Source organism: Thamnophis elegans, chromosome 7 (genome assembly GCF_009769535.1).
Source record: "Thamnophis elegans isolate rThaEle1 chromosome 7, rThaEle1.pri, whole genome shotgun sequence".
Taxonomy (NCBI): Eukaryota; Metazoa; Chordata; class Lepidosauria; order Squamata; family Colubridae; genus Thamnophis; species Thamnophis elegans.
Genome location: NC_045547.1, coordinates 47,079,385 through 47,102,516, shown reverse-complemented (window position 1 = coordinate 47,102,516; position 23,132 = coordinate 47,079,385). Strand labels below are relative to the sequence as shown.

Sequence of the window (23,132 nt, the reverse complement as noted above, 5' to 3'; positions counted from 1 at the left end):
GGGGAACTGCCAGATGACTGGAAAAGAGCTGATATAGTTCCCATCTTCAAAAAAAGGGGGGGAAATAGATCCAGGAAACTACAGACCTATCAACCTGACCACAATACCAAGGAAGATTCTGGAAAAGATAATCAAGCAACGAATCAGTGAACACCTAGAAACAAACAAAGTAATTGTCAGGCCTGCAGCCATCTTTTCTTTTTGATCTCAAGCCTGCCACACTTTCCATTATTCTACTATGCATTTTATATTGTGGAAAAATGGGAGGGGGTATTATACGGAATTGGATGATATGTAGCCATAACAAAATTCTTTCTAGAAAGCCAAGGTCATCCTTTGTCTCTGCACCTGGCCAGAACTGGATTGGTGGAACTGTCAGCATGGCAGTGGAAGGTTGGACCATGTGATGGACTTGTGGGTGTGGGGACAAGACCTTGAACTTTGAACTGGGTGGGAAAACTGGGAAGCTTTCAGATTTGGGTTTTCCCAGACGTGCCAATGTGGCTCTCTTAATAAATTGGAACTTTGAGGAATCCTTTGCCTCGGACTCTAATTTATTTTTGGATGCTATTTGGAACCCTGACAGTAACCAAAAGCCAACATGGATGTGTCAAAAACAGATCATGCCAGACTAAACTTATCACATTCTTTGACAAAGTGACAAAATTAGTGGACCAGAGGAATGTTATCGATATAATTTACTTAGACTTCAGTAAGGTATTCGATAAAATAGATCTTAACTTACTACTAGATAAAATAGAAAAATGTGGGTTAGACAGCATCACCACCAAATGGATTTATAACTGGCTGACCAACCACACTCAATGTATAGTCCTCAATGGAACTGCATCTATATGGAGGGAAATATGGAGTGGGGTACTCCAAAGCTCTGTTTTAGGCCCAGTACTCTTCAACATCTTCATCAATGATTGGGATGAGGGGATAGATGGGGAACTCATCAAATTTGCAGAAGATACCAAGGTAGCAGGAATAGCCAACACTCCTGAAGATAGGCTTAAGATACAGGTTATGATTAGGGTTAGGGTTAACCCTAACCTCACCAGTCCACAAAGCCGGAGAGGTTGGGGAACTCTGATGTTTTAGATCTCCTCACTTTCTATAATATTCAAATTTGAGGGCTGTGAATGCCATTCGAAACCTTCATTTTGAGCTAGAAAGGTTCTGCATAGTTGGAAGAGGGGTGAGAATGAAAATAAGAAAGCAAGAATTGATTTTTAGCTAACAATAGGAAATATTTGAAAAGTCTTATTCCTGGCAACGGTGGCATTATAAAGTTCTGACCAAAAAAGTAATTATTTTCTCATCATGAACCCGAAAACAACCAGACATGAAGTTTGTATTCAAATTTATAGAGAATTTGAAGACATTCACTTTTCCTCTTGAGAAGGGCTCCTATATTTTTCTCTTTCTTTTTGGCCACTTTAAAATACTAATCCTACCTCAGGTCAGTTATCAAAGAAATATTCTCAGGTAAAATCTTTGTTCTAGGTGTCCCATAGGCTATTCTGGAAAGAGGGTCTTGGTAGTACCCCTTGACCCAGAACAGCTTGCTTGGCATTTTGGGTGATTTTCTAGATTTGAAATTTGTGAGTATCTGCATTTTTGAACTGTAATATTTAGTAGCATACTGTCTTTTTGTGCTTTCTTTGTCTACTGCAGATATTTTTAATCTGAAATACATTTTTATTATTTTCAGTTTTTTTTAACTATGGTGTTTTCATTTCACATTGGCTGTATGCTGAGTAATAAGTTACTGGGTAGTATATAAATCCTATATTAACAATAAAGTCATTGTTTCTTTCAACACATACAGTATTGCTTTTTGAATGATGAATGTTCTTAAAAATGAAATAACACTTGCAAGAGTATTGCTAAAATTCTTCTTCTGTCTCCTGGGAAACAAAGGCAGGCTCTTAAATGCCTCTTGGTCAGTTTTGTTCCGCATCAACAGGTGCAAACATGAAAGGATTTTATGATCTGAGATAACGCTCCCTTCAATGGAAAAGTAAATAAATCACAGGGACCTTGCCAACAATTGCTCAAAGATTGATTTCAGTTGCAAATAATCTTGCTTTATTGTGCAAGATAGGCAGGCGTTAATACATCCCCAAGTGCAATAAATTCTAAAAAAAAACAAAAAAAAACCCTGCCCACCAAATCTTTCTACTTTACTTGGAACATCTTCACTACTTACCCAAATCAGAATACAGCCATTTCTTTAAGAATGTAAACCTGAATTATCTTTGGCAAAGAAAATCTGCTTTTGAAAACTAGCACTTGGATTCTTTTCAACTTTTCTATGATTCTGAGTTTTCTCCAGTGATTCAAAAATGAAACCTCAGAAAGAATTAAGTGATCTAATTTTTTTGTTTCTTAGATTGTACTCTATTGTACAGGGCTAAACATGATGTATGTAGCAACCCTCATCTATTTTTTGTAACAACTCTGAATGGTAATATAGCTCGATTTCTATCTTGTCACCTTGCACAAATTTTGGTGTGTGGCATGTGGACCTGCTTTTACATTACCAACAATGCTGCAAAGAAAGAATAGCATTGTGACAGGACTACTGTTCTGCCTCTATCTTTCCCACCTACTCTGACTCCATGTAATTTGAGTTGGTTGAAAAGTGATGTCTAATTTTTTCAGGAAGTTCCCTTGTTTGTGTACTTGAATTTTCTTTTTTTTTTCCAATCCCCCCATTTTAATTAACACCCCTCCTCCTGTATTTTACAGGCTTAAATTTGCCAGCATGTGAAGAACTAGCCCATGTAGAGATACAAATAACCATCATAGCTGAGGTGGGTTGGGCTGAGAATGGCCTAAGATTACCCAGCTGGCTTTCATGGCTAAGTGGGACTTGAACTCAAGTCTCTTGCTTTCTAGCCTGGTGCCTTAACCACTAAACGAACTGGCTCTTTGTCACCATCATGTCAGACCTCATTATCATGTCTAGTCCCTGATAAAAATATAGAGCCAATTTGGTCTAGTGTTAAAGTGCTGGTCTAGAAACCAGGAGACTGAATTCTAGTCCTGGCTTAGGCCCGAAACTCCATTGTTTATTTTATAATTTTAACTTTTTAAAGTGTATCTTCAATACATGACGTGCGGTGAAGTTTATGGCTGGTAAGGCAGTCTTCTCCCCCGGCACCCCACTGATTAAAGCGCTTTCTTTCGCCCGCAGCAGAGCTCAGGTGGGCGAAAGGAAGCGCTTTAGTCAGTGGGATGCCGGGGGGAGGAGAGAATGCCTGAGCCTGCCTCCCCTGACTGCACATCACTGCCTCAATATACCTTCTCCATACCTTTTCTACACTAATTTGAAACAAACCAGAAATTCTAATTCTGTTAGGAATGTCAAAGTTAACATCTAAAGGACATTAGGAAATATATCAATTTTGGGAAATATAATCAATACAATTTTTTTAACCACATTTTCTGAGTTTTTAATTCAACTAAGATACATATAGAAGAGTTTCTGGTGTTTATTTTTTACTTATAGTGGGACCATATTTAATGTTATACTAGCTCCTTTGCTAATAATCATTGGTATAATTACCTTTCTCTGGAATAGCATCCTTTGAGAGAATGACTTGATGCATTATTTGGGTTTTAAACACCATTTTTAAAGGCTTTTGAATATAAGGTGAATTGAAATTTCTCCTGTGTACGAATATACCACTGTATGAATAGTTGATGTCTTGTAAGTAAATTACAGGAGAGTGAAAGTATGGCATAGAATAGGAAGCCCCAAATACTGTTCTCTACTGTCAACAAACTATTTAAGAATATGTTAGGAAAGGCCTACCAGTTGTGCTAAAAAAAAAATCAATTTAAATTAAAATTGATACTTATGGTATTAATTACAGTATGTTAGCAAGTTACATTTTTGCAGCTGTTAAAAATATGAGTGGTTGATTGATTTTGAGTAGTCATATTTGAGGGATCACCACTCCCTTACATTTACCAACCTAGAAGGTGTGGCAGGCAGGATTCCTTTGCTAAGGCAGTGGTTCTTAACCTGGTCCATGGACACCCCCCCCGGGGGGGTCATGATTGTCATCACAGGAGGTCTGTGAAGGTTTGAATTAATGCCATGATTTAAACCTTGAGTCTAGGTGGTCCGTGGCCATGGTCCGTAGCCCAAAATATATTTTAAGAGGATGTGTGGTGAAGAAAAGGTTGAGTATCACTGTAGTAAAGCATTCCATCTTGCAGGACTCAGCAAATGAGTATTCTCCATCTATGGATTATCACCCTGAGGTGAGATTGGCTCCAACTTGGATTTTCTGGAAATCCCTTAAAGTGTTTTTTCAGGTATCAGCTGGCATCTTTGCTTTCTTTGAAGCACGCTAGCAACAGCCATAACCTGGGATGAGGGGGCATTTGGGAGAGGAAGAGTGTTGGAGGTGTGAAAAGAATGCTATGGGAAATTGGGGAGTATGGACTCTGACAGGAACTAGAAGTGCTAAACTGAGGTATCTTTCTGTCTTCAAGGACACCAGTCCTGGGAAAGGTTCGCCAAACATCAGAACAAGACCTGATTGGACTATTCTCCTAGGGGGGTTTTGGACATGGGGGATTGTTTTGTTAATGTGATTTTCGCATAGTTTTTCTTCAGTGCTTGCCTTGCTACGCTGCAATTAGCATCCCTAGTAAAAGTACCTTTTCTCTCTTCCATCCAACCTGTGCTTGAAGCTAATGTTTATCAACCTTCCATCCACCTACCTTCAACACATACCTTTTGAGGTGATGGAATTAGTAAAAGTATGTGGACTCTTGATAGCTTCAGTTAAAAAAACCTGCTCAAAGGATACTTCACATATAATCACCAACAGCTAGGATTCATGAAGATTTTTATTGTGGAGGTTTAATTAAGGGAAAGGGATACTTGAGTGACACTTGGGACTTAAATTTTCCAGCTATTTCTATAAAAGAAAATTTGGATTTGGGCATTCTTATGCAACAAATTCACTTTGGAAATATAATCCCTTTAAAATTGAGCCTGCATGGGTAAAATTGGTAATCAATCAAAATTATAGTTATTTTGTGAGACTATTCAGACTGGTTTCTCTAGGAACAAACACAAATAAGATGTCAAAGGTTTTATAAGGTAGGCTCAGTTGCCTTAAAAAAGTTACAAGTCTTCGTATTTATCAATACTAACTGTTGCATTCACATTTCTGGTAAATACAATTTCATTTCTACACATAATCTTAATTGGGTAGTCTGGATAAAGTCAGTTTAATTGAAGTGTATTTGTTGAACTTTTAAATTAATAAACGAAGAGGACTGTACTTGGACCATCAGGCTATGAAACTCTTTTCTAATTATAATTGCATGCTGAGTGTACCAGTACCCTTTGTGTATTTCCTTGCTAGTGGGATGCAGGCAAGTGTTTACTGGTTTGCAATGTACGTAGTCTAGAGATTTTAGGTGCATTGAACTGAACAGCATGAGCACACTTCAATAACATTAGACTTTGGTTCCATTTGTGATACGCTGGCCCAAAATGAGCTTACTATTAAGGAATGATGCATGTAAGCATGGGTAAATCAGATGGTAATCTGCAATGCGATGAATAAATCTGCACTTCCCCAGATAGGACCAGTACATTATCTGGGGCTCCTCCTAGACATGGTGGCAATTGTGGCTAGGAGGGCCTTTTCCTAGCTTTAGGTTGTACAGCAGTTGCCCCTGCTCCTGGAACAGAAAGCTGTGCTCACAGTCACTCATACCTTAGTCACCTTCAGATTGGACTATTGCAATGTGTTCTACATTTGGTGGGTCCCATGTGGCAAGCCTTCTTTGCCATTGGTATGAAATATCCCCTCCCCTCTGCAAACTTTAGATTAGCTCCATTCCCTCAAGAGTGAATATATTTAGAGAAAGGGCAACAGCAAGGCAGTGCTGGAATTGATGACAGCCTCAAAGAGACAGGATTGAGGTGCTTAAAATGTATTAATTCAGGTACATAGTGGAAGCAAGGATGGTTTGTAAAGATAGAAATGTGTGGAATGGTATTGAATACAGGTAAATTTTCATAACTAAATCTAGCTAAATTTTCTTTTCCTTCCTTACCTTGTACCTTCAACTTCTTCTACATCTGTTCTTTTGCTGTCTACATGACATCCCTGATGGATAATCCAGAAAAGGAATAGCTCGTGGATTTCTATATTTGTATGCTAATCATGAATTATCACAAAAGATTACTGTATTTTTAGCTCCGTAAGACGCACATTTTTCCCTCCCAAAAATGGGTGGAAATGTCTATGCATCTTATGCAGCAAATATGGGCGACAGGCAGCAGTGGCGAACGGTGGCAGCAATCCCTGCCACCTGAAACAGCTGATCAGCGGTATTCTGGGAGGCTGAGCCAACCGCCGATCAGCTGCTCGGAGGTGAAGGCTCCAGCGGGTGGAGGCTGCAGACTCAGAGGAGGCAGGCTGTTGGCTGCAAGGATGCTAGCCAGATGAATACCAGATGGACCAGTATTATGGTCAGGAGCTTCTTAAGGAACGAAAAATACAGTAATTAAAATCCACGGAAGACAATATAGTTTGATTCTATGATGCAAACATTTTGATTGTTTCTTATGATATACTTTCTCTGGTATTTATTTTCAGTCTGGATTTAAAAAAATATTAGGCAAGTTCTAATAGCCTGATCTATTACTATTACTACTAGTAGTATTTTAACTATTTTATCTTTATCACGATCTACTTTAACTTTCCAATTTATTGCTGCTGCTGCTGCTACTATTTATGGCTTGGTGCTCTTAAAAGATTGTAAGCTGTTGTGTGCTGTTTAAAAAACAGAATGGAAACAGAAACCACATTTGTAATATCTAGTAAAAGACAACAAAGACAACAGATTTTTGAAAACGTATATTCAAAATATCTTTGTATAAACAGTAATACTACAGTGTAGTATCTTAATACAAATCAGTTCAATATTATTAACTGTTAAACTTTTATTATAAATTAAAATTTCTTTACAAAAATTGCACATAATAGAATTGATCACTCTTAAGGTTCTGATGCACTGGCATTTGTAATAGAAACTGTACTCCTCAGGTTTTAGTCTCTGCCACAAGTCCAAAATGCAGAAAGGGATTAAGCTACCCTTATAGCCTCCAAGTACAAAAATCATACTTGTGGCCATGGCAGGTACTTTGTTTAAGAACGGTTGTTTTTGTTTAAATCCTGCAATCAAAACAAATCTCGGAAACAAAAAAGGAGACTGGGAAACAAGGACAGGGAAATAAAAAGCAAAACAAAACAGACTGGTTGTTTTTCATGTAAACAGGGCCCTCGTTATTAACTCCAAACATAGCTCTCTCAGGCATCAGTGTGAGTGTCAAGTGAAATCAGTAAATAGCACAAAAGAAAATGAAAAGGAGGTTTTTAAAAAATTAATACATTTTATGTCTGTCATTGGGTTGAGCTATACTTACGTACATGATGTTATGAGAGTCTGGCAGGGCCCAGAAGCAGGCCATAGAGGGCATCATTTATCCAAGGAGGCGCCATGTTAATTGTTTCCAGGTTCAAGGAAAGCAAGCCAAGAGACTTGAGCTGCTCAGCACGGCTCATCTGCTTTACACAAGCCTAAAGCCAGAGATCAGCCTGGAGAATCATTCAAAATGATTTTGGCATTTGAGAGGACTTAGTACTGACTGCACCCAGCGTTCAGTGATTCGTGCTTTCTGTTCTGTAAGTGTTTAAATTTAAAAGCTCATCTAGGCTGATTCCAACCTCTTGGCACTTGGAAACTAGTTTTCTCAGGTTATCAGTTTTACCTCCTTCTGATGCTTCAAATAGGAACTGCTGCAAGAGATGGGGAAGCAGACATGAGATTTAGCCAGAGCTTGAATATCACCACATCAATGGACATGGGATATGCAGAAAATTGAAATGAAACCTTAAACTGAAACATAAGGAGAAAACATTACATCTTTCCACAGGGTTGCACAAAGAGGTAACTTCTGAAAGGCTCTCTGATATAAGTGATGGACCTGTAAAGGAGAGACAAAAAACAATTTGATGTTATCACTCAGTAAAAAAAAATTCTCATTAATCTCTACATCAAACTATCTTAACGATCAGTTTATCATACTAACCCTCATATATACTAGTAACCTCATTAAGCACACACACGTTAAATTTGAATTAATACAAAAAATATTTTCGTTCTTAGAATGTAACTTCATATTGTCTTGTTTTAAAAATAAAAATTTGTGCATGAAATCCTTATAACTGTTTATCTGGGAATAAAGCTCACTATAGGTAGAATTATATTGTAAATGAGATGTCCTAAGGTCAAAGGGAATTGCATTTAAATCAACCCAATTAGCATGTGAAAGGACTTTGGGATGGTACACAAAGGTACTAAAGTGGTACAAATATATTGTTACTGCATTTAAGGGAAGAACCACATGCCTTTTTTTTTGCTCTTTCAAATGAACATAATGGATTGTTTGCAACAAAAAATAAAAAAAATTCTGCTGGAATGTATTTCAGGTATTTTATATTCACATCTAGCCTATCTGCTCCAGCTTCCCTTTCTTCTTTCAAGCAAGTAAACCAGGAAGAGGATAGTTTCACCTGTTGTCTGAATTGTGGACTGAGGACAAGAACTATGTTATTAATTAAGTATAATTAATGTATTAATTAATGTAAGTAAAAGGTTATTAATAAAACATACTGTGATTGGCCTAAGGGCCCTGACTATTAAGGTTGGACATCAGATCAAACTATTTCACTTCTTGATTTATTTACCTGTACTATAAAAGAACAGCAAATTAATTCATATTTTGTAAAACCAGAATTCATGGCTTGTTATTATGTAAAATTTATCCAATAGTACAATCTCTGAATACTGAAAAGCATTTACTAGGTTTTTCCCCCCCTACAAAATAAACCACCATTGCTTTTATTCCTAAAATACTCCTTCATTTTCTTTATTAATAGGATTTAAATAATAGATGAGACAAATTAAGAACCTTGGAACAATTATTTCCAAATTATTTCAATTTAGTATATTTTCCTTACATACCTCTCTTTGTCCCTTTAAAAAGCATTCAGCAGCAATGGCTCTGAAGGGAAGAAATAAAAATGATTTATTTTTACTGAATACTGAATATCTTTAAGGGAAGAACACTGGATATGGAATGAAACTATAAAATCCTGGAAAGTAATAGTCTAATTCCCAATGATGATAATCTATAGTGAAGAGACAAAAAAGATCCATTTTATAAACAATCTTACATGAGCAAGACATTTCAGTTGTTCCCATTATGTACAAACACTGCAGACAATGATCAGTTCATCATCACTGGATAGTGCTATTATGATATATAAAGGGGAGGGTAGAAAGGAGGAGGAAACAGAAGTCAATAATTTGAATAGTACAACACTCCAAAGTAGCAACAAGGAAAGAAATCATTTTTTCCTTACCTATATACACAAAATATACTTACTTCTGAATTATTATTTTTTTTGTATGGCAAAGCAAGGTCCTCGCTTTAATATCGTGAACATTTCTAAACCAAAGAGGGTGAATTGGACTACAATGGAAAACCTTCCTAGTAGAAACTACTTTGAAGACTATTTCAGTTTTATGAAGCAAACCTTTTTAAACAAAGAAAACTACAACAGTATCTATCTTAACAGGTGTATGACTGTTGAATTACATTTTCCAGATGGCCAGGCATGTTGGCATATTATATGTAAACATCTTGGCTTGCAGTTTCAAAATTTGAATATTGTTTTCTTCCCAATACTGCTGAAGCAACCTGTAATTACAAAGAAGCATATGAGAAAATGTAGTAATAGCTAAATCAACATGTTAATAAAACTTTTGTTAAATTTTTATATGATAAAAATATGGTGGATTATGCAAAATATCTTCAAAAGAAGGATAAAGTTTACTCCTCAGTTATTTTTGCTAGGTATAAGTACTGACGTTACAGCGGTAGAGACTAACTTGATCCTGCACTTAATAACGGCAGCAAGACTGTTGGTGGCGCAACACTGGAAGAAGGAAGACCTGCCTACAACTCAAGAATGGACATTGAAAGTTACAAATTTAGCCGAGATGGCTAAAATATCGGCATATATTAAAGATCACTCAAATGAGAGATATAAACGGACTGGAAAAAATGGATTGACTATATACAAAATAAATACGGGACCAAGAAATTCCAGTTAGCCTATGCTTAAGATCAGGAATGATTTAAATTGTTTAAAGTTACCTTAGCAAGAAGAAGCTAAGATCAATGTAGAGATGTTAATTAATTTCTTTATTTCTTTTTTCTCATTAGATTTTAGACTGTGTTTGTTAAAAATCTATACCGTGTATGGGTTCTGGGGGGGGAGGAGGTGGTTGGGGGGAGGGTGGGGGGAGGGAGGGATATATCTTAGGCTAGACACGATGTGTTAGATCTCAATGCAATGTGACTTCACATGTATACTGTTTTTCTTTAATTTTTCTTTAAAAATAGGATAAGCCAAGTACATTAACATATAGTGGAAATACACCAAGGGGAGGAGGAGTAGGGAAGAAGAAAGATGGGTAGAGAGGGATGGGAGAGAGGGTGGGGGGGGAAGGCGAAAAGGAAGGGGGGGAGCGGATCTGGAGAGAGGAGTGGTAGAGGGCGAGGGGAAGTAGGGTAGAGAGGGATGATGGAGGGAAGATAGAAAGTTGGAGGGTGGGGAAAGAAAGAGGTGTATGAAGAATGGAAGAGGTATATTGGGCTTTTATTTTCTGGGGCATTGTTGACAAGAGGAATTGATGCAATTATTGTTTAATACTGTATGGTGTATACATGTGAGTGTATGAAAATGAAAATGAAATATACTAAACGAAAAAAAAACTTTTGTTAAACTCCAGAAAAAGAAAACTTATTGTGAGGGTTCTACTTGATATGCATTAGGTGATTGAGTCCAATCTTCTGCTCAGAGCAGAAATCTTAATCACTCAATGGGTGATTGACAAGTCTCTGCAGAAAATTTGGTATGAAGGGAGAAATGATGAAATGAAAAGATTGGGATGAAAAAAATTGACCTGGTCAGAAAGATAATTACTTAGACATCCCAATGTATCTCTGGGGGTGACTGTTTTTAATATTGGTAATTGCAGCACAACAAATGAACATTTCTATGAAGAGTTTAAAAAAATGCTTACTAAGACTTTATTTATTAGTTATTACTAATTGGTACTAATACTAATTAATTAGCTAGACAACAGGCATACCTACTCAAAAGATTGAAATCTACTAAGCATAATGGCTGCCTTAGTGCTAATGAAACCATTTCTTCAGCCATCTGCTTGCATTAATTTTCTAGATTGTCAGTTTCTGAATCCAATGTATGGCATTTGCTTCTTTTAGTGCCTAAACAAACTTTCAATTGTATGTCCCAAAGGTGCTTTTTCGCAATAGGTAACTGGACTTTCAGCTCTCCAGACCTGAAGAAGCTTTTTGGATGAGAAGTGAAATATCTTCAAAGAAAAACAAGAAAGTCCAGTTGCCTCTTCACATTAACATAACAGTTTGCTCTAGTTTAACACTAAACTATTAATGTGCCCAATATTTTTCTTATAGACTTGCTTGATAACATTTATAGTTTAAGAACCATATTTATATTTAGAGAACTAGGATGATAAGATCATTTTCACCATTCAACAAACTTTCTAAGCTGCAACTCTATATTGGCTCAGTACACTGGATTGGATGACTGGGTCACAAGTATTTTAAATACTTGTCCAGATGCTTCTCCTACAGGACTGCACTGATTTTTTTCATAGCCCCCCATCTGATCCAGCCCCTTTCAGAACCTATTTTGTTTATCATTAGCTTTATCTCTCATGTCAAATTCAGTTTAGTTCAGTTTTCAGACAGTTACTAGTCACACAGCTCATTTACCTAATTTCTTTCCAACATTCCACTGGATTTGAAAGAATAAAAAGAAGCACACACATAAACTTTTAGATACTCCCAGTAATATTTCTTACTTGAATGCAAGTCCAGGATTCGAAGGCATGGTAGAACAAAACCGTTCCAAAGCTTTGGAATGCTGAGTCTTTGGAATACAACTCAGATAGAAGGAAATTACCTGAAAGGTTGATTTTGAAAACATTAGAAGTTTCATTTATTTATTTTTAAAACCCTGTTCTGTAGTGTAATGAATGAGAAAATAGCATGCATACTTTTGAATTCCAAGTTAAATTGGACTGACCAATACCTATCAAAATAAGATTATTTTGGGATATTCCATCATACATCACTGTTAACCTACGTGTTTCACAGGAAGGAGAAGCATGCCATCTAATTTCAGGTTGGCATGCATAAGCAACTCTACTAGGGGTTTGTTTGTTTGTTTTTAATCCTGCTTTTATTATTTTTAAAAATAATTTAAGGCAGCAAACAATACACCTTCCTGGCCCAAAATAGTGAGAGAATCAGAAATAACATCACTGGAAGCTATATGGTGTTGCTGCAAAACCTGGGAATGATTACGTTGATTTTTGCATTATTTGCAGATTTTAATGGCAAGAACTCTGCAACTTCTGGTTTTTGATAAAGGGGGAGTAAGCCAAAATGAAATTTGTGCTATGTGATGATAATCCAGTTGATCTCTGAAACAGAACTGATGCCTTTGCTTCAGGACCCAGGTGGCATTAACATTTTTCTGGGCAGTCTGAAGAGATGATATGGTGGTGTAGACAATCTTCAATACCTGACCACACAAAAGTATTCTCAGTCTTGAAGACCAACTGCATATGACTTGCTTTGGAAGGTTCTTTCCTTTCCTCCAAGCAGAATGGAGGAAAGTAATTTCCTTAGATATACAGCAGCTTACTACTATATTTGGTGCACCTATTAACTGGTGCCTTCTGGGTCATCAGTACATGGAAAACAGTGAAGCGGAATAAAAAAAGGGAAGATAAAATAAAAATACAAAGCAGAAAAACAATACCTAGCAGATGGAAATAATAAAAGAACAAAGAGTCCAAGCAAATGTCCAAGGAACTCTTGGATGTACTATTACAGCAGTGATGAAAAGGAAATAAAGTAGATAGGCATCAATCCTGCTGAAAAGTAAACTTTCTAATCAATATTTCAAGAGATTCTGATTCCATTATCTTGAACCATAGACACAATGAAAAAACAGCCACGATAACTCTCTCAATGCAAGTAACCTGAAACTACCATAATATCATTAAGTTTTGATGAGGACAATATTTATATCTCAGGGTTGAAATGAGGGGCCCTTAGTACTCTATAAACTTGGTTGTTTTCTTGCAAACATTTCATTAAGTGTAGGTAAATGTGAGCAGTGATGATGTTACCTAGATGGATAATGACATGTCTGCAAGAAAACAACCAAGCTCAGAGAGCACCAAGAATCCCTCATCATTACATTTCTTCCCCCATTCCACCTGAAAGTGTTGATTTCAACATCAAATTTTGCCCTGCCTTCTCCCAAGCTCTGATTGGTCCTTATAACATTTTGACTAATTGAGGAGCTCAAAAATTTAATTGTATTAGGTTTGCTTTATTGTGACTTTTGAAATATTGTACCTTGTTATGAAATTCATAGTTGGTCCAGTAATCAGCAGTGCTAAATGGAATAGGGTAACGTGTTGGGACTGTAACAAGACATCTGTTCACAAGATCAGTAAAAAGCTTGAATTCTTGAACTTGATTGTTGGATTTGACAATTTTGTCATTCATGAAAACAAGGTAACTGGAAAATACAAGTAAAACTCCTATTTGAATACGTCTGAATATGCTATTAAATACCCTTAAAACATAGATTTTTCATAGCCTTGGAGATCCCAGGGAGTGTGTCTATACAGTGGTTATATAAGATCAGGTTCATCTGCATTCTTGGGTTTTATACGAGAGGCAACACAGATCCCCACCTTCCTGGCATTTTGGAAGAGTGTTAAAAAAATGGCTTTGCCAACTGGCTTGGGGGTCCAAGGGTACCATGCAACGTGGAGGTGACTGGTGAGCTGAAGGTACTTCCTCTTCCTTTTAACTTTGATAGTGTCCTTTTTAACTTTGTTTTAATCTGGTTTTTAACTTGTTTCTAACTATAGCTTATTTTTTTATCTATAAACTACCCAGAGGCATGCAAGTATAATGGACAATATAGAAATTTGATATATAAATAAATATGCTAGCTAAATAAATAGTCAAGTAATGTCTCATCATTTCTACTTACTCCATCCAAATCTGCTGAACTATTTCCTCTTGCATGACTGCTCCCAGTGCTGCTTCAAATGCATCTGTTGCTTCTATAGAACTTCCATGAAGTGATTGGTATAAACTATAAAAAAGAAATGTTTTTGTAACCAAACACACTTTTTGTTAAAAGAAAAGGGCAATGGAGGAAGCTGACATTTAGAACCAAAGTGTCAAATATGCTTCAGTCTGCACACAACACTAAACTGGTTTAGTTTATGCGCACAGATTGCTGAAGAACTCAAGTAAAGTTTTGAGCTCATTTTCTTTACCTCTTAAAACACTGCATAACAGAACAAACGTTCCACTTTCCTTTATTTCATTGCTTACTAGTACTTTTTATATAAAAGATTGTTTTAACACAATCTGAACTCCCACATTTTAGGCATTTGAATTTTGAAATAATAAAACAGGATTAGTGAAAAATCAAACTTAATTTCTTTTCCTAGAACTATAATGACAAAGGAATAGTAAATTCATTTTTATGGACATAAACCAAATCTGTATTTCAATTTTTAAAAGTCAGCAGACAGCATATAATAGACAAGCATACCAGTCTTAGATATAAATGATTACATTCAAAACCAAGAAGCAAATTTTATATTTCAATTTAATACTTTCAAAACAAATGTTGCTGTCAAAATATAGAGGTTGTACTCAATAGGAGAATAAGTCAAAATGTGGAAAAAGTATTCACAAGTTACAATTTCCAGAACATACATTCTTACGTTCCTTCCTTTTTGATTACACTACTGAAATGAAGAATAAAAGGCTTCTTATAAATGACAACTTTTATTTTTAAATGTGTTGGAGGAAGTGGGGTGGGGCTTTAATCATTTGGTCGCACCATCACGTTGACTTTTTAATACCTCATACAGACATTGATGTGGAAGATATTGAGCTTTGTTTTCTTTGAATACCCAAAATAAATATTTGAATTCTGAATTTTTAATTAAAAAGCATATACTACTTCTTTTCATTAGGTAGAATTTAGGATTGTAGGGAAAAAAACTGATATTCCCATCCTTACAAATTTTCCCATTCTTATCTCCTAAAACTAACTTGTAAACTGAAATGCAGAAAGGCACTACGCAAAGGCATGATACACAAAGAAAAAAAAAATCATACCCTAGGAGAAAGCTGCATTTATCAAGTATGATGAATATACCAGGAACAGAAGGGCTGCTCTTCAAGAACTGGTTTAGTATAAGGCATCTTATGCAAATTGATATTAGCATTAAAACAATCAATCTCACCAGTATATCTGCCACAGGTAAGGAATCTGCTGGTTTAAAACATCTTCCTTAAAATTTCCCTTATACAAGGGTGGTGTAAATTCAATCGGCATTGGAAAATTCAAAAAATACCTACAATAAAAATCTGTTTTTAGTATATAGAATTAATATTATATAACTTTATAAACATATAGCAAAAATCAAAGTCCAAATGCTATGTTAGCTATTAAGTAGGAATCAAATTAGCTTCTGCAACAAATGCATAACTGCAAATTAGGGCGGGTGCAAAATTTTCCTGTCCTTACTACTAGCACAATATTGTATTTAGAAGTTGCATAGAATTTTAATTAATAAGAGGAATTGTATGTACTAATACACATACAAAACCTAAAAGGTGGCAGCTGCTAGGGTTTATTTCAGAAGTGAGAGAAATTCACTTTAACGTTTGCATCATTATTTTCTTCAGTTCATCTAATTAACTTGATTAGCTCAGCCAGAATTTTCAACTGAGAAAAAGAATAGCTTCTCTGAGTAACTGAGTAGTTTCAGCACTGCTTTAAGTAAGAGAGAGTTGAATTCAATCTAATGAAAACAGAAAGACTACCAGAAGTGGCTATGTTCCAATGAAAATGGACTGATGTTAATGAAGAAACTATTCCAAGCAAGTCCCAGTTGTGTGCTGGAATAAAATAGTGGATATAATATTGACACAAATCTGAAGATAAAATTTATTAGTAACAAAACTATTGTCTAGTGGAATGAGAACCTAAATGCATGAAGCACAAAGTAGATATGCAAAATCCTTTGAGAAATGGAAATAATTGATTTTCCTGAAAATATGCTTAGTAGTTTGGAACCTGACAACATATGACTAGAATTTCTACAAATACATGTATACTACAATTTCTACATCAAAAATGAGGGTAATTCAATGTAGAATAAAACAGCAGCCAGGCTTACCGTAATAATTCTACAGGATGATTTTCTTGAGGAACATACTCAAAAAATGCAGCAACAAAGGCTTGCAACAGTGCAGGAATACTATCTGATCTATTCTGTCATAAAAGAATTAAATCTGATGTTAGTTTACATGATAGAATCCAGTACAACTTATGTAAAACATTTCAATGATTTTTGAAATTAACTCAATTAAATGAGCTGTCATATGGAAATATTAAAAGTAAAAGTTTGGTAATTATATAAAAGCAGAAAAAGAGGACACCTGAATAGTCAAGAGAGATTACTCAGCAGCAGCAATACAAGACCAAATTAACGTTTTATAATTTATATATAAAAAGAATACAAAAGATCCTTTCATGTATAAAACAAAGGTATGAAAAATCCGTCTAGTATGTTGTACCTTTGTCACAAAGTTCTACATCATCTACCCAATAAACCAGAACACTCAGATTCGTATCTCAATCTTGTAACATGTAAACAACTAATTTGGGTAAGATATATTTTTACTCTATTCTACAGCAATCTCTACTATATCTCATGATAAAGTTGTCATTTTGCATTGGAAAAACTGGAATAAATAAATCAAATATGAAACAAGTTGTTTTACCTGCATCATGAAAAAATTGCACATAAAGTAAAAAACCTGGGCATTCTGAGGATTCTTCTCAAACGCTGAGAGCCACACATCACAAGCTCTTTCAATCTCTCCTGTTCTCAAATACAAATCAACTAGAGTCTTCAAAAGATGACAGTCAAAAGGATTTAATTTCAGAAGTGATTTACTCAGTTCAATAGCAGCTTCCCACCTTGAATGAAATCAGTGAAGTTTTCTATGAACATCTTCATAGATTATTTAAAATATTAAAAGAATGAAATATAAAAGCCTTATACATTTTTTTAAAAAACCACTCCACTCTTAAGGGCAGCACAACTAATATTCCCCGGCCTATCTAAAAGCACTAAGAAGAGTTGGCTCTGTTTATTATTATACAGGAAACTATTAAGAAATGTAAGAACTGCAGAACTGAAACTTCCCAGAAAGCAATGCCAAGCCCTATATGGGGTGCTGCATAGTGCTGCCAATAAAATCTTTTGGCCACACCCAAAGTCAGCAGGAGCTGAACTTAATTCAAATTTGTCAACAGAAACATGAACTTGGAACCTTATGATTCCTTGGGGTCCTTATGACCGTGAGCTTGGACGCCTGCTCTTCAGACCATTCCCCTGCCTTGTTTAAGTACTTCGGAGAGGGGGGGCAGATTGTGTGAATGGGTAGAAGGAGGGACTTGTTCCTTCACATCTTCAGGAGGTCTTGGTTCGCCTCCTCAATAAGCCATTGCTCATTCAGTACCTAACCTTCAATTTTTAAGGAAAATGTCTTGGTACAGAATACAGCAGTATGAGAAATTAAGTGTATTCGTTGAAATGGCAGACATTATATTTCTGCTCATTCTGTGCACTGGTGCACTGCTTCAAGGTCCAATTCAAGATGCTAATTTTTACCTTTATAGCCCTCCCTGGCATGGGCATCAGGCCCAGAACTTAGAATGACATGTAGTAATTCTTCCAAACTGAATTCTATATTGTTTCACATCTACAGATAAAATCTTGGCAGACTGAGGACTCTATCATCTGCATCTACAACATACCATATTTTTCAGAGTATAAGATGCACCTTTCCCACCACTAAAAGAGTGTGGAAATGTTGGTGTGTCTTATACACTGAATACAGCCATTTTTTGCCTCCCGAAGCCCTGCCCCGCACCCCATTTTTGCAAAAAATGGGTGAAAAACTGAGGCACTTTTGCCTTCCCCCAGCCCCCAGAAGCACTCTGCAGGCTTCAGCAGGGCCGGGGGAAGGCAAAAATGCCGTTTTTGTGAAAAATGGCCCATTTTCTGCTGTTTTTCTAAAAAACGGGGCATTTTTGCCTTCCCCCAGCCCTGCTGAAGCCTGCAGAGTGCTCCTGGCAGCTGGGGAGGACAAAAACATTTTTTCTTACTTACCTCTTCAACATCTTGGTGGGTCTTATATTCTGAAAAATATGGTATTCTGTGAACTATTAGACAAAGGCTGTCTGTCCCAGATGTAATTGGGATGGGAAAAGATCCAACAGAAGAATTACCGTATTTTCACCCATATAACCCGCCCACGCAAATAACCCGCCCACGCGTATAACCCGCGGGTTTTCGGGATCGTGTAAAATATTTTCCGTATACCCCGCCCACGCATATAACCCGCGACGAGTAAGAGAGAAGGGAAACAGCTGAGATGGGGGGGGGAAGAAACGGAGAAAGAAGCCTGCGCAAGCTGGGGAAGAGGAAAGGAACGGAGGAGAAGGAAACAGCTGAGATCGGGGTGGGGGAAGAAACGGAGAAAGAAGCCTGCGCAAGCTGGGGAAGAGGAAAGGAACGGAGGAGAAGGAAACAGCTGAGATCGGGGTGGGGGAAGAAACGGAGAAAGAAGCCTGCGCAAGCTGGGGAAGAGGAAAGGAACGGAGGAGAAGGAAACAGCTGAGATCGGGGTGGGGGAAGAAACGGAGAAAGAAGCCTGTGCAAGCCTCCGATCGTGTAAAATATTTTCCGTATACCCCGCCCACGCACATAACCCGCAGGGGGCGCTGTGCATGTAAAAACCGCATATAACCCGCGGGTTATATGGGTGAAAATACGGTACAGATGCTCTATAACCTGTCTGCTAATTACATTTGGCAGGACCCTGGAGGCAGACCATTTCTGCCATAGTGCCCAAAGGTTGGGTCCATTCCTGTTTATGTTTTACAATGCCATCAGGCTTGGGAGCTGAGCCCTTGGTGAGCTGCTGAGATGACTTTACTGCTGTATTTGTTACTCCCTCCTTGCCTCTTAAATATTGTAATATTTTTTAATGGTTGATTATTTTTATATTGTTTTTAATGTTTTATTTTGTGCCACCTAGAGACACATTTTATGAGATGGGCAGTATAAATAATAAAACTCTTTCTTGTCTTCTAATATAAGTGATATTAGGATAAAAACAGCTGGTCCTAGAATATAATGGAAGGAGCATACAAAAAAAAAGTAGGGTTTTCAATAACAACAAACCTTTCTAATAGCTGCTGCAAAACAATCATGTTTCTGTACAAGGGAAGGCAAACAATTCTTTTCTCAGTGGAAGCATCCTCACTAGTACATGATTGGATGGCATCTAAAATTCAGAAACAAAACAAAAATTACACTTAGAAATATAAAATTTTGTCACTGCATACATATATGTAATTGCCATCCACATTATTTACTGCACTCAACTTTAGCACAATCTTCAACATTAGTTTTATAAAACTGATGTTTATGAACCAACTGAGTAAGATTGCAGTGGTGCTCTCCAGTTATATTGAGACCTCCATTTCCAGAGTTTTTCTAGAGAAGGGTTGGTTTGCAGTGATGACTTTCTAGAACAATATTAAGGTTATCTGTGCCTATTTAGAAAGAAGCCTCACTAAGAGAGATATATTTACTCTAAATTAATGTATGAAGGACTAAAATCAATGCTTGATAATCAGTAATACCGCACTGTATCATAATTATAGTATACATACTATTAAGTATTATTTTAAGAATTAAACCAATTACCTTCAAACAAAGCTAACAGAGTATCAGGATTAGCTTTAACATCTTCCATTGTTTTCCAAGGTATCAAAAAGGACTCCTTTTTCATTAGTTTTGAAGGGTTGCTATTGGCTGGATCATAGAATTTAACTGGAAGATTTCCAAATTCAATCAAATGTATGTAGGATAGCCAAGCTAAGCAACGGTCACTTACAGTCAGATGTTGCACTATGATCTTATCACTTGCTGACTTCAGAGCATTCTGTGGAACAGAAAAGGATATAGGCTTAAAGAGGAGGCCTCATCAGGGAGATTGAAACTTCACAACTGGAAGGTTCAATCTCCTGGAGCAGATGGCTCTACAAGTCATAAACCTCAAAACTGGATCTTCTAAAGCACGGATGTCAAACTCGCGGTGTCACATTGTCATGATGTTACATTGGGGGCCCTTTTTCCTTTGCAAAGCTGGGGTGGATGTGGCCTGTGTGTGATGCATTCAGCCCACAGGCTGCCAGTTTCACACTTCTGTTCTAAAGGCACTTTTTCAGATCTAGACTTTTTAAAGGATAAGAACTGTCCAGATCAAAAGGCATCATTTAAACCAAGATGCAGATCTCCCTGTAAATAAATGCTGACTTGTGAGATTTACTTAGGAAGGAAGGAGGGAGGGAGGGAGGGAGGGAGGGAGGAAAGGAGGGAGGAAAGGAGGAAGGCAGGAGTAATTATGCTCATGAAACAAAATCAACAGCCGCAAGAATAAGAACTGGAATTTCTGTATATTGATTTTTTTTATCCTGTCTTGCATTCTGAACTATTACATTATTACTATAATTTTAAAGGGACCAATTAAGCATAAAGCCAAGGATAAAAGAAAGTAATTTCATCTTCTGAAGGGTGGGGGGGAAGGAGCTGCTATACATTTTATACATGAGTCTGTTTATTTTAAAAATACTTTGATTTCCAGTCATCATTCTTGTGACTTTTGTGCATTATACAACAGTTGTTAAAAATGACTGGTGAACAAACAGGGATTCCTTTTTTCACATTATTTGATAAAAATTAGAATGTTCCCATTGCTGCTCATTTTTTCTTTCTTCTTTTTATTCAGAGCATGGACTAGCCTCTGCAAGATATGTCAAACTATCAATAAATTCTAATTATTTGGATGAATTTATAACATAATATAAGCAAATACCTGAAATAATGCAATGGCGTTTTGATACTTTCCAGTAAAGAGACTTAAGTGAACTCTATACAGTAACATCTCCAGCAAGTGAAAGGACGAAATATTCACATTCTCCTCATTCTTTGCAGCTTTCATCAGGAATTGTAGCATTCTTCCACATACATAATCCTTTCCATCATATGAGTTTTCAAGACTTAGAAACTGAACAATAGTTGACAGAAAACATTCACTCTTAACCATAAGAATCACTTTAGCTTATAAAGTAAAATACACAAGATTTCAAAAGATAAGATAAGCTCTTAAATTTATTCAGGTTATTTTTGAGACTTTCTGTCCCCAACTGTGTCTGGGTGTACATGCTCTGGGTCCTTCCATGATACAGGGCCATTTAATGGGACCCAGAAACACGAGTTCTCTGCCATGGCACATGCCCTATGAAACAGCATCTTCTCTGAGATCCAGGAAGCCCTGATCCTATTAACCTTCCAAAACGCTCAGAACATTTGATTTTTCCATCAGGTGTCAGGATCAGGTTATTAACAGAATGTTTGATAAAATTCTTCAGCTTCCAAATTTTCATATCAGATATACAAAAACTAATAAGTAATGCCAAATGTTTTAATAGGGGAAATATTTTTGTACAAATTAAAGGACTTATACTAAGGAGTTCTTAAACATGGCAGTCAACTATATCAATATATTTCAAAAATACTCCATAGTAACTTTCCATGCACATCTGCAGGGTCACTTTTCCCCAAGGACATCTACCTGTCCTATCAGAATATTGCCACCTTGGAGTAGAGTAGAATAGAATAGAATCAGCTGGAAGGGACCTTGGATGTCTTCTAGTCCAGCCCTGTTTAAGCAGGAGAACTTGTGAGTAGAAAGTATCATATTTTTCTGAGTATAAGACGCACCAGAGTATAAGACGCACCAAGATTTTGAAGAAGCAAATTTTTTTAAAAAGTTTTTGCACTCTGCAGACCTCCCAAAAATGGCCCGTTTCCCCCCCCCCCCCAAAGAAGAGTATGAATAGCCTTTAGGAGGCTTGTAGAGTGCTCCTGGAGGGTGGGGTAGGGGCCAAAAACGAGCAAAAAAAGGCTCATTTTTTGAGAAAATGAGCCCATTTTTGTCAAAAAAAGGCCATGCATAGCCTTTAGGAGGCTTATAGAGTGCTTCTGGGGGCTGGGGAGAGCGCAAAATTGAGCAAAAAACAGGACATTTTTCACTCATTTCTGCCCTCCCCAGCCCCTAGGAGCACTCTGCAAGGCTCCTAAAGGCTATGCACGGCCATTTTGGTGAAGGGGGCGGGGTTACCAGAGGCAAAAAATGCTGTATTCAGTATATAAGACAAACCCAGATTTTCAGCCTTTTCTGAGGGAAAAAGGTGCGTCTTATAGTCCGAAAAATATGGTATGCTTTTTCTACCCTCTTAGCCTTATGAAAAGCACCATAGAGCTGCCCCCTCCCAAGCACTGGGACAGGAGAGGTAACTGCATTTTTCTTGCCTAATTTAGGCAAGAAAAACAAAATGCACAGGTACAGTATAGGTGGTACCTTGCTCAAAAGTAGTAACTGTGAGAGGGATCTTGGAATCCTAGTGGACTACCATTTAATATGAGCCAGTAGTGTGCAGCAGCTGCCAAAAAAGCCAACACAATTCTAGGCTACATAAACAGAGGGATAGAATCAAGATCACATGAAGTGTTAATACCACTTTAAAATGCCTTGGTAAGGCCACACTTGGAATACTGCATTCAGTTTTGGTCACCACAATGTAGAAAAGATGTGGGCACTCTAGAAAGAGCGCAGAGAAGAGCAACAAAGATGATTAGGGGACTGGAGACTAAAACATATGAAGAACAGTTGCAGGAACTGGGTATGTCTAGTTTCA

At 36.9% G+C, this 23,132-nt stretch overlaps 1 protein-coding gene across 1 annotated transcript in view; it reads right to left on the bottom strand.

Moving 5' to 3' along the window:
• Positions 1-7,322: 7,322 nt before the first annotated feature.
• The window catches only part of ZFC3H1 (zinc finger C3H1-type containing), a 45,755-nt gene continuing 29,945 nt past the window's right edge, over positions 7,323-23,132 (bottom strand). The window contains exons 23-35 of the mRNA XM_032220705.1: positions 21,248-21,439; positions 20,077-20,314; positions 19,549-19,651; positions 17,075-17,273; positions 16,468-16,562; positions 15,529-15,639; positions 14,253-14,357; positions 13,604-13,769; positions 12,034-12,134; positions 9,713-9,814; positions 9,076-9,115; positions 7,973-8,035; positions 7,323-7,847 (exon numbers count right to left, since the gene is read on the bottom strand). Coding sequence (XP_032076596.1) covers positions 7,710-7,847; positions 7,973-8,035; positions 9,076-9,115; positions 9,713-9,814; positions 12,034-12,134; positions 13,604-13,769; positions 14,253-14,357; positions 15,529-15,639; positions 16,468-16,562; positions 17,075-17,273; positions 19,549-19,651; positions 20,077-20,314; positions 21,248-21,439 — 1,653 coding nt within the window. The 3' untranslated portion in view covers positions 7,323-7,709. The remainder of the gene's footprint in view (positions 7,848-7,972; positions 8,036-9,075; positions 9,116-9,712; positions 9,815-12,033; positions 12,135-13,603; positions 13,770-14,252; positions 14,358-15,528; positions 15,640-16,467; positions 16,563-17,074; positions 17,274-19,548; positions 19,652-20,076; positions 20,315-21,247; positions 21,440-23,132) is intronic.